Source organism: Solea senegalensis, linkage group LG1 (assembly GCF_019176455.1).
Source record: "Solea senegalensis isolate Sse05_10M linkage group LG1, IFAPA_SoseM_1, whole genome shotgun sequence".
NCBI classification, from domain to species: Eukaryota; Metazoa; Chordata; class Actinopteri; order Pleuronectiformes; family Soleidae; genus Solea; species Solea senegalensis.
The window spans coordinates 6,737,673-6,755,302 of NC_058021.1; the positions used below are offsets into that span (position 1 = coordinate 6,737,673).

General features: G+C 41.0%; 2 protein-coding genes across 2 annotated transcripts; one reads left to right on the forward strand and one right to left on the reverse strand.

Annotated features, from left to right (window-relative positions):
• Positions 1 to 88: 88 nt before the first annotated feature.
• si:ch211-252f13.5 lies at positions 89 to 5,097 on the forward strand. The gene is made up of 6 exons (XM_044018744.1): positions 89 to 1,074; positions 1,709 to 1,914; positions 2,055 to 2,225; positions 2,548 to 2,700; positions 2,837 to 2,903; positions 3,501 to 5,097. Exons 1-6 carry the CDS (start codon positions 405 to 407, stop codon positions 5,069 to 5,071), a joined length of 2,838 nt encoding a protein of 945 aa, XP_043874679.1. The 5' UTR covers positions 89 to 404; the 3' UTR covers positions 5,072 to 5,097.
• A 4,325-nt stretch (positions 5,098 to 9,422) lies between these two features.
• On the reverse strand, positions 9,423 to 16,325 carry anxa13l (annexin A13, like). Its single transcript, XM_044014620.1, has 11 exons — positions 16,200 to 16,325; positions 14,947 to 15,022; positions 14,388 to 14,482; positions 14,132 to 14,302; positions 13,231 to 13,264; positions 13,019 to 13,098; positions 12,471 to 12,539; positions 11,171 to 11,272; positions 11,012 to 11,087; positions 10,809 to 10,921; positions 9,423 to 10,629 (listed from the first exon to the last, which is right to left on the reverse strand). Exons 1-11 carry the CDS (start codon positions 16,212 to 16,214, stop codon positions 10,510 to 10,512), a joined length of 951 nt encoding a protein of 316 aa, XP_043870555.1. The 5' UTR covers positions 16,215 to 16,325; the 3' UTR covers positions 9,423 to 10,509.
• Between the last annotated feature and the right edge of the window lie 1,305 nt (positions 16,326 to 17,630).

Sequence of the window (17,630 nt, forward strand, 5' to 3'; positions counted from 1 at the left end):
GAGCATAGAAATCACAACAGAATAGTCCAAATATCTACCAGAAGCACAACTTCTGTAGGAATGGAGTGACTCCACAGAGTGGTATGTCCGGTCGGGAAAGCGACGGGTTAATTTAAGACTAGGAGAAAAACCTGTTGCCAATTAGGACCAGTGAGCGCCACATGTAGGCTGTAGACGGAGCTGTCTCCAGAAGGGGCAAAGGGGGCAGAAACCGCAGTGCACGCAATGGAGACGAACTGAATATCTTAACAATCATTTCTTCAAGTTAATTTGTCATTTACATTAGTAACTCGAGTGTTTTCGTCTTAGTGACATGATCAAGTGAGATCTTTAGGATTAATGCGCAAAAAGACCACACTTCTCACGTGGTCTCGTTCCATTTTTTTACCTTTCAGCGTTGCAACATGGCAAGCATTACTACTTTGTTTTTATTCTGTCTGACATCCATACTCGGAACAGGCACTGTTTCTGAGATCTGCCGCGGGACGCACTGTTTCTCTGGACAGGACTGGAGCAGACCGTGCGTCGGAGCGCACTGCCAGCTGGGGCGCACAGATCCAGCAGCTCAGGCTCGAAGAAAGATCCATCACTCTGCGCAATCCGCACAGGGACAAGTCTACCCGAGCTACCAACGGGATGCTCATTACATTCATCAACAAGCTCAGAGCGCACCGTTAGCGCCGTACATCATCCACCCGCCACAGACAGACTTTGCGCAACAAGCGGGTGCAGATGGAACCAGGAGGACGAACCCCAGGACCATCACGGCGGAGGTGTTTCATCCAGGCTGCGCTGGAGGAAGCTGCCCGACTACTGTTTCTCATCGCCAAACGAACGATGACAGTGCAACGCGGGAGTGCAAAGGGATTGGATGTAAACTGCCGCTGCGGATGCGCCAGACACCCAGCAAGCCTTGTGTCGGGAACGGTTGCGGTTCTTACGGAGAAGACGACGGGAGAGAGAGCTCTTCACCGGTGCACGTGACCGACAGAGCCGCTCAGTTTTTGGATGAGCTTCCAGACTTTGGGTCGGAACGAGGCGCATGGATACAACTGGCATGTGACGTGAAACCAGGTGAGAATCACCACCAGAGTCATTAGAGATGATGACATTTAACAACAAGCTACATCACAAGTTAGTTGAACTCATAATGATTAATTCATACATTGATAATAATAAGCCAATTATTAAGTACTTAATAAAATGCCATGAGTGTGTAATGGTTAGATAATAAACGACTAATAAGGTAATTATTACGTAATGTAGGTTCACAGTTATCTAATGATAAGTTAAAGATTTGTTCTAGATAATGGTCACTTGTTGGAATTAATAACTAATAATTTACTAATCATAGCGGTTATTGAAAATCCTCTAATCAAATGCCATGTGTATATGCAATTATTAGGTAATGATTAGTTTTTTATTGAATGATTAGTTACCGTTTATCTAATCTGTAGGTAACTACAGAAATATTCACAAATAATTAACTAATCATTAGTGCCTACTAATCAAATGCCAGAGTAAGTAATATGTACTAACTAACTAATATTAACTAGTCATTTGGTATTAACTGGTTAACAATGAACCAACCATTAACTTCTTTACTGTGGCCATTAATGATAAGTGTTACCAAAGAGATTCATCTTATTATTATAAACAGGAAAAGCCCTGTAAAAGTTGTGTTAAAAGTGTTCTTTCATCTCTAAAGGAAACAATGAGCTTCCCTCAGAAGACGCTCTGGTGCTGCAGCTGCAGCTGTCAAAGAGCCAGGACAAGCTGGTTGAGGCCCTCAGGGGCCAACAGGACGAAGTTAAGGAGCTGCAGAGGCTCCTGGGTGAGCAGCAGGGGACGCTGGTCAACCAGCAGAGAGAGATCCTGGATCAGCAGAGGAGGATGTTCGAACAGATGGAGCAAGTAAGGCTGCGGAGGATAGGGGAGATGTTCATGTGGTTTTGGAGATGAAGTCATTGTAATTCACCTCACGTAAACAAGTCATTTTTGTCAGATATGTCAGCTTTTTCCACAGATTTCTTCACTCTACCTCCTACACTCAGGTGAAAGCCCAGTACAGCATGATGATGGACAGCATGAAACAAACATCTTTCCAGAACCTCCAGGGAGATGTGGACAGTCACACGGAAACTCTGAGTGGGCAGGTTCGAGCCCACCAGGCACAGCAGGCCCTCTCTTTACACAAGGTGGACATGGACGCCAGTGTGATGGAGGTGAGGAATCAGTCAGCTTGATACCAGATTACAAGTTTATAAGGTTAGTTTCATAAATGATCAATATGTCTGTTAATAACAAGTGCTGTGTATATATATGCAAAAAATACTGCTTAAGCATGTCTAATTTTCAAAGTTTCAGTTTACAATCTTTGACCCAATGTTAACAGTTAAATCAGGTTTTCACAAAACGATTTTTTAAGTTTAGTCTTGTTCCATCAGTGGATTGGACAAGTAAACCAGATCACAGATATGTGATATCTGGTTAGCTACTGCATAGTGTTTATTTGTTATACATGGATCTGGTTGATACCATTAACAGGTGGGTCCCTCTCTGATGGCGTGTGGCCCCTGCAGTCCTGAGGAGTACTGTGGCTTCAGCAGCGGTCGTCCTCGCTGTGAGAGGTGCACCGTCTGTCCCGCTGGCTTCTTCCTGGTCGCTCAGTGTTCAGTCCATGCAGACAGAATCTGCCAGGTTAGCGCTGTTGTCTTTTTTACAGAAAGAAAGACAAAAAGCATAAGCTAAAGCATAAAGCTAAAAGATGCTGTAAAGTTCCAATGACTCAAGTATCAAATTTTTTTAATGACAGCTGCTTTATTTGTCTTTACAGGACAGAGACGAGTGTCTTGAAATAGCTAATCTGTGTGGAGATCAACAGAAATGTCTCAACACACCAGGTGAAATCCACAGGACTATGTAAATGTTGTGAAAGTTATTTTTCTTTACATTTGGTGTAAGAGTGGATGGTTATTTGTCTCCTGTGATGGATTGCCAGCCTATGTGAGCTGAGATTGGCACAGCATGGAATGGATGGGTATCACTTTATTTTGATGGTGTACTGTTTTCAGTTGGCACTGATTTACATTGACTGACACACATTTACAGATGCAGTATCCCAATTATTATTCTGTTGACAGTCAACTATGGGATAGATGAGAAGTGACAGACCAATCAGAAGTAGAGAGTCAACTATTAAGATGCTGGCACAGTCTACAGAGAAGTATTTAAATGTTAATAAAGTGGTATAGGTTAGGGTTAGAATTTGACGACCAACACCTGATATAATCTACTGGTGGTTCATTAATTGTATGTCACTAATCAGTTGTGTCAACTGATTATCTGTTCATTACTAATCGAAAGTCAACAATGTACCAGCAAAATAAAGTGATACCGAACATTCTATTATTTTTCCCTTTACTCCTCCCAGCCTGTTGCTGTCAGACATTGAAGAAGACTTGTAGTTTTACGAATGTGTTTGTCCTCTGCTGTCACAGGTGGATTCAGGTGCCAGGGCATGACAGAGCGAGATGCCAGCTCAGGAATGTGTGGCCATGACTACTTCTTCAACTCGGACATGGACGAGTGCCAGGCCTGTACTGAGTGCGACAGTGAATCTGTAACATCCTCCTGTAGCTTCACCACAGACACCATCTGCTCAGGCCCTGCTGTTGATGACGGTGCGCTCTCTCTGTCCTGGGCTGGAGATGTGAGTCTGCCGGGGCCAAAGGGCAAGGATCTGGCACATGCCTTCCACGGTGTGCAGCTTCGCATCCAAGGAAAAGGTGATGTAGGTGTAGTGTCGCCTGAGGACGGGCGTCTGGTGCTCAGGCAGCATGGTCTGGTCTGGCTGGATGAGAATCTGTCAGTGAGTCACGGCTGCCGCAGCTTTATCCAGGTGTGTCTGCGTATGAATAACACTGATGGTTCTGGTCTGGACCTCAGCGGTGTTAGAGTGGAGCAGCGGGATGGAAGGTCACTCCAGAGCGTCAGCATCAGCGGGGTAGCAGAGGTCGCTCCAGGTAATGCAATCTCCCTGTTCCTCCGGAGTGCCAGCCAACACTGTAACCAAAGCAGAGAGGGTCTGGAGCTGTACGACTCTGTAGCAACTCCGTTCAGCCTCCTGTGGCTCTCCCATGACACTGGGGCTGTTGCCATGACAGCGCAGGCAATGGTGTCCGCACACTACCACACAAACTATCGCCCAGTCTTCCGCACTACCTCCACCTCGGACGCTTATGTAGTGGGGTTGACTCATGATGGTCGTGGTATCCGTTTTGCTGAAAGCGGTACAGTTCGTTTTGTCTTCCAACAAGCTTTGTACTCCATGGGCCAGGCCTGTGTGAGCGAAGGATTCCAGCTGCTGGCATACATCAGTCGCAATGGAACGGGCTCGGAGCTGTGCCGCACCTTCAAACCGGGCGTTCACTACCGGGACACGTCCATTTCTCTATCTGGAGCAGCTAAAGTTGATCCCGGAGACACACTGGCCTTTGAGATCCTCTCACCCGCACAGTGCAACGTCCGTTTCTTTGGTGATGAGACAGGCATTAGCACCTTCAGTTTGGTCTGGGTCCCCATTGCCATTTCTTCCTCTTTGTCTGCCTCCGTTGCCAACACTGGCCTTCCTTCGGGAGCTGTTCGGAACAAGCCACTCTTTTTCCGCCAGACCAGCCCTCAGGTGTCACAGATGGGGCTGCTCGGGAAGGGACCCACAGAACAGAGACGGGATTTTGTCTTCCGGGAGAGTGGTACAGCCAGTGTGGCTCTGGATCTTAAACTAATCCACTCCTGCAACTTGGTTAAGGTGACTCTGCTTATGCGAAGTGATCCAGAGGAGTCAAGACGAGGCAGGGAGGCAGTCACTGCTCGGCCCATCCCTGTGGCCCAGCAGGTAGATGGTCAGATGGCAGAGGGAAGCCAGTGGGCGAGTGTGAGCCTGCGAGCGTCCTTCCAGGTTCATAATGGCACAGTAGTGTTCTTCACACTGGACTGTGTTCGTGGACGAGTCAACCAAATCAGCCATCAGACAGGAAGTGAGATATCAGTCCTTTGGGTGGCAGCGTGATGAAAGAAAGACATAATGTTGATATGTTGGTTCAATCAAGCAGATATTTAAGCCACTTACACGATGAACATGTTTCACTGGCTTGTCTTTAAAACAATCTCACAACATTTTCGAACAATGGGTCCACAGTTATTTGTTTGTTTGTTTTGAATTGTTTTTACACTGCTCACATTTCTGTGTTAAGCTACAATTAGCAGCTGGTTGGCTTAGCTAGGCAAAAGGACTACAAACAGAAGAAATCTCCACTAAACTCTCTCTGTACATTACAAAAAAAGCCCCCAAAACACAAGACCCTTTAATTTGACCTATGTGGAAAAAAACCACATAAAATCAGTATGTTTTTATTGTTGTTTTCATCAGGTTTTGATTGAAAGTGTGACTCATCTCATTGAGATCAATAGTAAGAAAGGTTAAACAATTGTTTTATGTCAGGTTGGCTATTTTCCTTAGCTAACAGTATTTCTGCTAAGCTAAGCTAACTGTTAGCTTACTATCACTACAGTTCTCACATCATGTAAATACGTTTTTTCTATATTTTGTACTGTTACTTTTTAAGCTGGTTAATTTTGTAGTGAATAGACCAGAACAAATTTTACTTTTTAAAAACAGTTTTCTGAAAAACCTCAAATATATATTTGTTTACCTTAATTTAAAAATGTAGCATTAGCACATAAACTCATGGTATTTATATGATAGAAGTATTAGTCATGGTTTCTACAGAAGTTCAAATACTCAATAGCACAATATGAAACACAGTTTTGATTTCTCTCATGCAGATTTCTTCTGTTCAGGAGCTCCATATGTCGTATTTGTCTGTGTTTTATTTAAGTGATTCAGTTAGCCTGTTGACGCCAAAGGACCTTCAGATCATTCTCAGTGTGACTATCGCATTTTCTGCTGTCACCAAAAGCGGTTTGCTGGTGCTGTTTTCAGTGTTCTTTAAGTGCATGTGTTTCAGGTTAGCCGCCATTTTCTAATGTGAATATCTACTGCATGCCTGGTTTAATGACCACGTTCTGCATATTATGAAGAGAGTCATGTGTTTCACTGAGGCTATCGCTAGCATTAAACTGTCCTGGAGAGACATGACATTTTAACTATTAACACATTAGGATATGGTTACTGTTTACTCTGACTAATCTGTATCAAAGTGTATATTTCACATTTTAGAGTAAATCAAATAAAAACGCATTTGTTCTTACCAGATTTTTGCTGCCTCTAAGGACTCAGCTTGTTGTCAGTTTAAGCATCACTGACTTTGGGGAAGAGACAACAGTCTTTGATGACTTTTGGTCACGTGTTTGAATGTGCATGATGGCTGCATCAAACATCTTGTCTCCAATTCAAATTCTGTGTTTTTCAGTCCTGGTCTTGAGGACCCACTGCCCTGCATGTCTTAGATGTTGCCCTGCTCCAACACACCTGGTGGTCAGCTCGTCATTAAGCTCTGCAGAAGCCTGATAACGACCTATTTATTTGAATCAGGTGTGTTAGAGCAGAGAAAATCATGCAGTGCAGTGGATTCACAGGACCAGGGCTGAGAAACACTGTGTGAGGCAGTGTATGAGCAATATGAAGATGTTGGATATTAAAAGCCCATTGTGTAAGAATTAGTGACAACTAAGGGTGAGACTGCAGAAGACCTCCTCCTCCTCTCACCCCTTCCTTTCTCAAGAGCGCCAGGGATTTATGGTGGCCTTTACATGACAGAATGGATCAACAATTTGAAATTTCAACACTCATGTTTTTCTTCTGCTGCTGCAGAAACATGGCACCACAAGATGCATGGTGGCCTCCACAAAACAAGGCCCTACGAAAGCCAAAATGATTTTCATTTTAAATCAATTATACACTTGTAAAAAACATACTTATGGGTAGCATATTCAATTTCTGCCTATAAATCCCTCCCAAATGTTATGCACTGAAACTTTGAAACCCATATTGTGGTTAAATGTGGATTTTAATAACATGTTCTTATAACTACTAATGTCACGAAACTGGTTATCTGGTTTCCATTAATCCTATCCAGAGGTTTTCTCTACAGGACTCACTCCGATGTGGATCATTTTAAAGTGATGTTTGCTCTTGGCAGATGCAGCCAGGTGTTTTATGTTACACACTAAGAGAACAGAGGTCCTTCATCATGAATTTAAACAGTCAGAATTCTATTAGCAGGGTAGTTAACCTCCTGATGGCCTTTCTACGCACTCCCCAAAAATCAACCTCGTTCTCAGAGCACTGCACTGCCCTGGCACATGATCAAAAAGCATGTTACGATCCTGCGCACATGTTCTATGAAAACCAGTAGACGAGTGGACGTTATTATTTTAGCCTTTGAAGTCATGACCTCCGGGTTAGTGTGTGCTATAGATTATTCAATAAATCCCGACTTACAGCAGAGAGTAGTGCCATTGATGTACATGTAGGTTTTTGTGTAGATGGTGCTTGTGTGGAGTCTCTAGGATCAAAGAATGACAACACAACCGTCACGTTTACAGTTACTTGACCAGACTGTTAGTATGAGCAAAGAATAAAGTTTAGGGCTATGCTCTGAACATAGAGCATTTGTCAGAGGGGAAACTTTAAGAAAAAACATACTTGGGTTGACAGAATAGAAAAGGACAGCAACTATTGAAACCACCTCCAGGTTAATGGATGCTTCGCTGGGTGATTTACGACAAGATGATAAATGTTTGAGAAAAATGTCCAATCCTCTCAGTGTAGAAAGTGCGGCTCCATCTGCTCGGCCTATAACACATTAGTATTTGGGTAATACAGTGCAGATGGTGGGAAAGCCAAGCATGCTGCATGAATGCTGAATATTTGTTGTGTTTGTGTGTTGACAATGAAGAAGTTTATGTTCAAGCCATTCGTGCCCTATGATTACAGGCATTACGAAGTGACATTTAGAATCTTCTAAATCCTCTGATATACAGCAGGCAAGGAATTTAGTGCAAAATAATAGAACCCAGTGTGTTGTATTTCAAAAGAATGATGACAATTTAATCCACTCAGCAGTGAAGCTTGCCTCAGATCATTTTAAGTCAGGGACCTAATAAAATTATTATGGAGGGAAGAGGGTCACAAAAGGGAAAAGGTCATGTTTTTAAGAGGTTAGACAGGAACAGCTTGGTTTTTTGTTTTGTTTTTTTCTTTTTCAAACACTACATCCAGACAAATGTTTCTCAGATGTGCCTCTCACACATTATGCCTAAACACGGTACGCAAGCAGAGCAGCCAGTGTTTCCTGATATACAATTCAGCCATAACACTGACAACAGGTAACTGTGATAGAAGCGATCAACAATACTTGGAACGACATACGTTTTGAATCCCACTGCAAATGGGATTCAAAACAATGGGACACAATCACCTCTTTCAAACCCACAGATACAGTTCATGGTTTTAATGTTGTGGCTGATGGGTGTATTATGACAGAGAGGTAAACATGCTGCCACAGTTCGACTGAAGCGGAAGATGGATGGGGAACTGGGCAACATATGGTGCACAGACTGTGGATATACAGGTAGCAAGAATGTGCAAAATCCAGGTGTTCTCTAACTCTGCCTGACGGAGAAAGAGGGTATCTGTAAGATTCTTTCTTTCTCACTGTGATAAAGAAAGAAAGAAAGAAAGAAAGGAACAGAGAGAAGGAAAAGTGAGAAATGGACTGCTCTTGCATCTGGAAGCAGTTCTTACTTGTTTGGAACTTTTCTCCTCCTCTCATAGTTTCTGTGCTTGGTAAGCCAACGTGTTTTCAGGCAGATGTACTGTTATTATTATTATTGTTATTATCATTATTACACACTGGTTTCCATGACTTCAGAGGACATTGCATTGACTTAAAATCGTTTCTCTCACCTTAACCATTATTACTACTGGCCTAGCCATCACAACCAAATGCCTAACCTTAACTTTTACCCTAAACCTAATTCTAACCCTAAAACCAGTTCAAAAAGTCCTTTAAAGATGCAAGGACCAGTCAAAATGTCCTCACTCCGTATGGCTTACAGTATATGGATGTTGGTCCCCACAAAGCAACAAATACATACACACTTATTCACTTTGTATAGCATGTCAAACCCTAACCTTTAACCTAAACCTAATCGTAACCCTAACCCTAAAACCAAGTCTTAACCCTGAAAAAGGCATTTTTAGGGCTGTCAGAATGTGAGGCGCAGCCAAAATGTCCTCACTTCCTTTGTTTTTTGGTCCTGTGTATGTCTGTACAGGACATTATAATGCTGATTTGATTTAATGCTGGTACTTTTATACCCTGGATATCAGTAAGCACAATATTTCAAGTAGTACAATCCTGCCCGCTATGAGAAATAATAACCAAAACATGAGCTTTTGATGAAGCTACAATTTATTAATACTATTTTATGCCGACATGGGTTAACAAATGTGTCTTTCATATAGGTTCATGAATTAATCTGTTATGTGATAACACACCAATCGAAATATGTATATTACTATGATTCTTAGTTTTAAATAACATTAATTAATATACCGTTTCATACATGAATAATTTAGACAGTGTGATCAATCCAAGTGATTATACTCAATGGGTTACAATATTATCATTTTCATTCAACAATCACAAATATACACCGATTAACGATACACTGATGAATAACAAGAGTGAGTAGTTGATTAAATGACGGATAGATGACAGGTTAAAAGGCAACTGTGTAATAATGTGAAGAAATGTGATAATAAGGCAGCTTTGTGAGCTGTGATTAAAAAACAAGTTTACAAACAGTTAAAACCCCACAATGCCATCGGGGATGTGACTACAAAAACTCATACTTAAAGCATCCATGCTTTTGATTCTCTGGTAATAATATCACTACGTGTTATTGTCTTGTGTATTTCAGATATTAAATGTGATAACAATCGGCACTTAAGTGGTGAGTGTTGCAGCAGAATGAAAATAATCTTGTGAGGGTCATCTTTGAGGTGAAAATGATAGAAGACAGAGATAGAAAAAAAAAAGAGTCAGAAATATAAAAGTAAGAGACTGCAGATTTTATGGTGAGCAGCATCAGTCTCTTAAGGTTTACAGCTTTGGCCTAAGCTTCAAATAAATGGTGAGGAGATACAGAGAATAAATGACCTCTATTTGATTACATACAACTGTGTGATGCTCAGCATGTTCCACAACGCTGCCATAGTATAGTTCATAGATATGACATATTCAATGCACTTTTTTATTTAGTGGACGATGATTGTAATGTTCCTGGCTAAACTGTGTCAAACCATAAATAACGTGTTGTTTTTTTGGTCCGTGCTGCAAAGACAAACGTCTGTCTCTAAGAGTAAAGACAGACGAAATGGAGATGATGGAGAAGAGGTTTAGTAAATATGAATACGGAAGGAACGAGGAGTAGACACTAAGGTTAAATAAGGCCAGCAGGAGGAAGAGTGAGGAGGGTTTAGTGCAGGATCTCCATGAGGAGGCGTTTGAAGTCTCCACCACACTCTGAATCTAGGGCATCCTTCAGAGTGACATCATACTTCTCCATGTACATGTCCTTAACTGTCTCCAGGTCAATCTGTGGGTTCAAAACACACTGAACTCATTTTCTCTTTTCTTTGCCTTTGGACTGAATGGTCCGCAATTATTTCTGAAGCACATTTCCATTTGGACACTAAATTTAATACAGTGCAGATGGATTTAGCAGCTCATTGTTACAGTTATGGGTATCTACCCACACAATCACACACTACACACCTCAGAGCGGCCAACAATAATGCGAATGAGGGTGTCCTCGTCGGTGCCCAGTCCCTTCATGGCAGCGTTAAGGCGTCGAGCAAAGTACAGCTGTGGGTTCTTGGCACATCTAACTACAAGACACACACACACACACACACACAAGCAGAATGTGTTTTAAAAGGACACTTTTAAAACTTAAGACTTATTCTGTCACAACTCACCCAGAGTAATGTAGCAGTCCTTCAGGGTTCCCGTGGCCTCAGCATCAATGGTGTCCAAAATGTCTGTCCCCGAAAGCTGAAGTTATGAACATTTTTATTTGTATTTATTTATATTATTTGAAAAATTGTTATTTTGGTAGGACTGAGTTCAGTACTTACAGACTCATAGACCTTGAAGGTGGCCTGAAGTTGCATGTAGTTCCTGTGTGTCAGGATGTAGGTAAAGGTGGACTCATCCGTGCCAAACCTTCCCTCTCCTGCCTGACATAAGACAGGAATCAGCATGGAAGCATCTTCTGTCCTCATGCTACAGACTCACTAACATACAAACTGATTTCCTTTTGCAAGCGGTGAGGCTGCCTCCTGGTGGCCAATCAAAGGAATTCAGATTTCATCCATTTCCTTTACATGGTCTATGGGCTAAATAAATGGCAATGTCACAATGCTAAATATGTTAATGGTAAACGTGTATAAACATGCTAAATAACAGTAATATTGAAAAATACTCAAATGTATGCTTGACAAAAAATGAAAAAGAAAGGCATAAATGTGGAGACATTTTTCCTAAAAACAGTTTAAAGCCACTTTGATGAGAAAAATAAACACACGTTTGAGTAATAACTTTAATGACAGCTCTGCTTTGATTAATGTGATTACAAACACCTTTTGTTTTTTTTGTCAAAATGTCTGCTGTATAAAACCCCCTGTTCATGGAAAGTGGACTGAGCCACATCACCCATAGAGGTGGTGGAGATGGATCGGACCGTCTGCCAGGTAGTCTGGAATCAGATGGATCCAACTGATCCAGAGTGTTTTGTTTTATACTGTTATTCACCATATAGTGGTAGTATGACTTCATGTAAACTACAGTTGTCAGAACTACAAGTAGGGAGGCAGCATTTCACATGCTCTTTCTGGATGCTCACATGTTACTTATTCATTTCCAGTGTGCATATATGTCCAAGATTACAATTTAATCAGCCTGTTGCAATTATGTTGATTTTAATTTCACTCAAGATGATTAAATGCCACAGTCAGCTCATAATGTTTTGCCAATAGAGGGCAGTAAAAAAACAGTGAACAGTATGTTGTTGTAGGCTTGACTTGCCTTGTTAGACTAAGACGTTGCCTTTTATGCTCGTTTATATGTTGTTTATATTCATTATTGTTATCTGTTGTTTCAGATACTATCACACATGTTCATTTTACATTAAAGTTTGCTTAAGCTCGATATTTAAGGCTTAAGCTGGAAGCTTCCACAGTCCTGCACTGTAACATCAGAAACATCTACACGAACATCTTTGTGTGATTAATGAGTCACCCTGGGCTCGAACGCTGTGACATTTAGAATCTAGGATCACATTACCTCGCAAACATGAGTGCGACTTAAAGGGTGAAATACGAATACTGGTTCTAATTTGAGGGGATTTTGCGACACAGATTTCATCCGAGGACTTACCTCAAACAAAGACGCGGCATCCTGTTCGGCTAAATCCTCGTCCACCTCATAACCGTCGTCCCTGCTTGCCTGTGGAAAATATAAGAAGAGATATTAGAGGAGGATATTGAGAAGATGGAGGACGATATGACGTGATGCACGTTGAGAGAGTGTGATGGAAAATCTTTGGCAAATGACGCACAGGTCAAAGACATGGATTACAAAATAATCTCAGCAATCATCTGCTGGACATTAAGGACAAATATCTGAAGCTCTTAGGATGTAGACATGAGTCACTCTGTGTTTGTCTTTTCTTTCTGCAGGAAGGAAAAGAGAGGGGAAGCAGAAAAGGGTGGGAACTCTGGATGGCACAGGGCCTGAAGAACGCCAAACAATGATGTGATGTGTGCCGAATGTCCCAGTGGGCGAATCCCACAATGGAGAACAATTCTGAGGAGCGTTATTAAGCAATGAGAAGTCCTTTAGAGCTACAACTGTTCCCCTTCTTCCACAGACATGCTTAGACAACATTCACCGTTTATGTAAACCTGACCAGAGCCAGTGTTTACCTGCAGCAGTGAGGTCAACAGGTTCCTCACATCTCCACTGGTATCATCCTCAATGTCTGCCTCCAGGTCTCGCTCATGCACTGCAGGGTAAAACACATTCATGGTGCAGAGGGGACACGCCCCGAACATGAACTACTGAGCCACAGTTTCCAGTGTGATAGGAACATCAGTTTGTAGCTTTAATGTATGACTCAGTATGGAATATAACTCACCATGAGCATATGAATCCTTGAAGCAATTTATGTCCTGTTGAGAAAAAAGAAAGACAGCTTAACTCTTTACAGGGCATTTAAAAATTAAGGTCCATGAAGACACCATATATGATTCCTTGCCTGTCTGTGGTAACAAAAAAATTTAAATCCAAAAAGATTATATAAAAATATTCAAGAAAAACACAAATAAAGTTAAAAGGAACATTATTTTAGGCCGAGTTTCCCAATTCCAAGTCCATGTTCCAGATGTTTCCCCGCTGCAACACACCTAGTTAATTTTCATCAATTTACCATCATTAGATTATGAGATATTACCGTAGATGCAGGAGAAGACGGAGCCGCAAGGCCGTACTTTTTGAAGTTTCAAGCGTTGCCGGTCTCCGTGTTTCTAATATCTTGCGGTAACGCACAGTGAGGCGGTTTCGGATGTCTGCGTAATTGACCAAAAATATTTTAAAATATAATTTCTAATGTGCTTTTAATTATCTAACTATGTGCCAATTCATACTGTATCAAAAAATCCTGATTTTGAGTGATCTTCTCCACGATTTTCACTTCCTGATTTCTGGCAGATTAGGATTATTTTAAACCCACTTATAATTTCAGTCTCCCTGATCTCGAGTCTATGTCTCCGATAACCTGCAAAGTTAGTAACTAGCTGGTTAAAATACTGGAGCTTAATGTTGTTTATCGTCATTTCTGCTGCTCTTAAAAGACTAAAACTAAAACATCAGGATTAAACTATGGCAAGGAACAAAGGTGCTATAAAGAATTAGGAGAAGGGCCAGTATAATCTGTAAAGATGCTGAATCGTCTGCACACTCTATTATAAAAGGCAAAGCATTTAACAGGTTTTAAATGTAAATGTCGTGGCCAGCAGCAGCATCACATGCTGACAGACCTCATTATTGGATGTGCACAGGATCTCCACCAGCACAGCTTCATCTGTCCCCGCCCCCTTCATGGCCTTCCTCAGCTCCTTGGCGAAATAAATGTGAGGAGGGTCCAGCATGGCGATGATGGCGTTCTCGAAACTCCCCGTCAGCTCCTTCTTCAGCACCTCCTCCAACTCCTAACACAAAATGTAACGCGTGATGTGATGGGTGGCTGTCATCTGTGCGTGCAGCAGAGACACGGGAGGGTTATAGGTTACTTACATCGTCATACTTTTCAAAGTAGGCCTGTTTGATCTCCACGCGCTGAGCTGCAGAGCGATTAGCCAGAATTTGTATAATGGCCTCCTCGTCTGTGCCTGTGGAGAGAAAGAGAGAGGGAGGGAGAGGGAGGGAGAGAGAGAGTAAACACCAGTCCACCGAATGAAGGCTTGGGTTTGACAATCCTTCAAATACACCAACAATACTTAACGCTCACAGTCACATAAAAACAATTTTGTGTCACAAGCTGCACAGGCAGAATATCTCTGCCAATTTATAATCACATAGAAGAATGGAAATCAATGAAAGGGCTAAAAATACAAAACGCTCTGTATAATGTTTTGGTTGACACACCCAAATGCATCACATAATCAAATTATGATTAACAACAACAACAACAACAACATTCAACTCTTTTTTTTGCCAACTGAACATGACATCATACCATTTTGTGGCTTCTTTACTGAGAAAACGTGAAGGGTTGCGTGTGTTTATTATAGTAAGTAAGAAAATAGTGAGAAGATAATTCACATAGACACACAGTAACGTCTCAAACACCTACCTAAACCTTTGCAGGCTTTTCTGAGAGCCTTGATATCAGCTGTGACGTCAAAGTCCTCGTATGGGACGATGGTGGGCTAGAGAACACAAACGTGACAGGATCAATGACCATTTGTGCCGAGTCCTTTCAAAGACATCATTCTGAAAACTGTGCAACAAATGTTACAATTGTTCTCCCAAAAAAAAGAATCAATAATCAATAATCATTTTTTACAGGATTTTCTGAGATCACCTGCATCTGCGTCGGTGAATGGATGAACAGAAACAGTGGTTGTAATTGATCTCACTGTAAGTTCTTCACATTTAGATGCAGAGAGATGTGGGATGGGGTGGGAGCAGTGTTGAGTAGTGGAGAACAATATTCTCTGTAATAATCTTGGAGCGTGTTGTTCATGGCATCAACTGTGAGCCTGGTTTTCCTCCCTTTTCTTTCAGTTGCCCGTCATGCTTCTTTGACACTGTTGTTGTTGTTGGATATTCTGTCTGTAAACATGCTTTTTTTCCCCTCTCCTTTAGCAGAGCATCAGTATTTAGAGTGGCTGACAGGGTGTTGTTGAATTGCTTAACCATGTCATTTACAGTACAGTCACCACTGTGGGGCTCAGTTGATCTCATGAGATTAGCAAAGTTGCACAAAGTGATTTCATAAGTCACAAAATGAGAAACCGTCCAACCAAGGAGCTTATTTGTTTGTTTGTTTGTTTGTTTGTTTGTTTTTAATGATTGGTTTTAGGCGTTGTTTGTGTCTGTTAAGCAGCTGCACACAAGAAGTGATTTAATTTATGTTTTAAAATACATATAACAGGGAGTTTATGGCAGTAAACACAGTCAGAGGATGTTCTCCTGCAGGAAAAAGGGTGCAGCCTGTGTCCTTGTTGCTGAGTCATGATGGAGACTCCTCTCCTCTCCTCTCCTCTCCTCACCCACCTCTCTTTTTAACACAATGCGGCTTTATTGATCAGTGTTTCGGTTGAAATTCCTCCTTCCTACTGCTGCTGCTGCTGCTACATAACAATGAACACCCTTTACTCAAACTTAACTGCGCAAGTCCTTAAAAACATGTTTTTGCTGTTCACTAAAGTCTTATGGCAGAATTATTGTGACGCAGACTGGCAGTTCGAGTAACCTTAACCCTGTTTCATCCTGACATCTGTGATACACTGACATCCAGCACTGTGGATGTGTCACTGTCACATTTGATTATTTTTTTTACCTGCAAAAGTTCCAATGAAGAAATAATAAAGTTCTCTTTACCTGCACGTTTCCCATGACTAGTTATTCCAGAGCGATGTTTTCCACTTCTGAGGTGAGGCTGACGTGTTGTCGCGTGCTCTGATGCTGTGCTGCTCTGCAGTTGACGCAGTTGATGCGTGTCGCTATAATCAGGACTCGGCCCTGCTCGTTGGCGCAAGGATGACGTCACCGCTGCTTGTTCCTGGAGCAGGATATGGACGATGTTCGTTTGTTGTGAGAAAAGAACGGTTGATTGCTCCAGTAAAAAACAACATTGTGTTTTTGTTGTGTTTTTTTCTTTTACTATACACATTTTGTATGAATAACAACATTAAATATTTATATACTAAAACCCCTACACAATACTATACTTGACCAATTTAAATTCCTAGACATAAAAAAGCAAAACAAATTGGAAAAACAATCTCTCACACATCATATCGTTTGTTTGTTTGTTATTTCATTTCACTTTTCTTTTCTGCTGTGTTGTTTTTCTTTTCTTAAATTTTATAAGAATACTTTATATACATCATCCATTACTTATATATATTATATATACTAACTATATATTGGAAATACAAGGAGTTCATATCTGCTGTTCTATATATTTGTTATCAATAAAGTTTGTTTAAAATAATAATAACAATAATAATAAGAATTTTCACATTTTCACTCTAGACCTTTAACTACATCATAGTTTTTTTGTTTTAAAAATGTTTTCATAAGATAAGATACTAATATCAAAATAAAATGAAGTGGTAGTGTAAATAGAAGAATAGGGATATTAAAAATATAAATAATATTTTGATTTCTAATGTACATAATAGAGAGGGTTGGACTTGTCATGTTAAACTGCAAAAAACCTCCTTCTCCACATGGGGGCAGTGTTGTACAAGCTGCTACAAAAGACACTTGTGTGTTGTCAATGCAAATGGTTATTTAACACTCTTGAATACTGATGTGTTGAGAGGAGTTTAAATTTGTGAGGGTGATGTTTTTTTTCTTCTTTTTTAATGTACTTGATGAGTTGTGCGGAACATTTAAATGAGGGGTCTCAAACTTGATTGACCTGGGGGCCACTGAGCATCTCGTGTGGTCTGTAGTTGGTCCGGTCTAGTGAGAAAAAAAGCCCAACCTTTTGGGGAAAAGCAACTGTTCAGTACAGGTGGGTGATATGTAAATTAAAATGATATCTATAATAACAATATTTAAATACAGTACTTCACAGAATTTCAAAATAAAAGTGCCTGTATTGCTATGGAATAGTAGTTCACAGTTAAAAATCTATCTATTCAATAAAAAAAATCAGGGAAATAACTCATAACTTGAAGTTATAATGAGTGGTGGCGTGAAAATCAATTGGAGGGCTGCAAGAGGCCCGCGGACCACAAGTTTGAGACCTCTGATTCAGATTTAACACAAAAGCAGCAGATCAACACACTCCTATAAATA

Coding starts and splice junctions, on each gene's coding strand:
- si:ch211-252f13.5 (XM_044018744.1), top strand. CDS start 405: ATGGCAAGCATTACTACTTTGTTTTTATTCTGTCTGACATCCATACTC. Junction 1,915..2,054: donor TGTTCGAACAGATGGAGCAA/GTAAGGCTGCGG, acceptor TCCTACACTCAG/GTGAAAGCCCAGTACAGCAT. Junction 2,701..2,836: donor ATGCAGACAGAATCTGCCAG/GTTAGCGCTGTT, acceptor TTGTCTTTACAG/GACAGAGACGAGTGTCTTGA.
- anxa13l (XM_044014620.1), bottom strand. Junction 11,273..12,470: donor ATGCCGCGTCTTTGTTTGAG/GTAAGTCCTCGG, acceptor GTCTTATGTCAG/GCAGGAGAGGGAAGGTTTGG. Junction 10,922..11,011: donor GGACTGCTACATTACTCTGG/GTGAGTTGTGAC, acceptor TGTGTCTTGTAG/TTAGATGTGCCAAGAACCCA.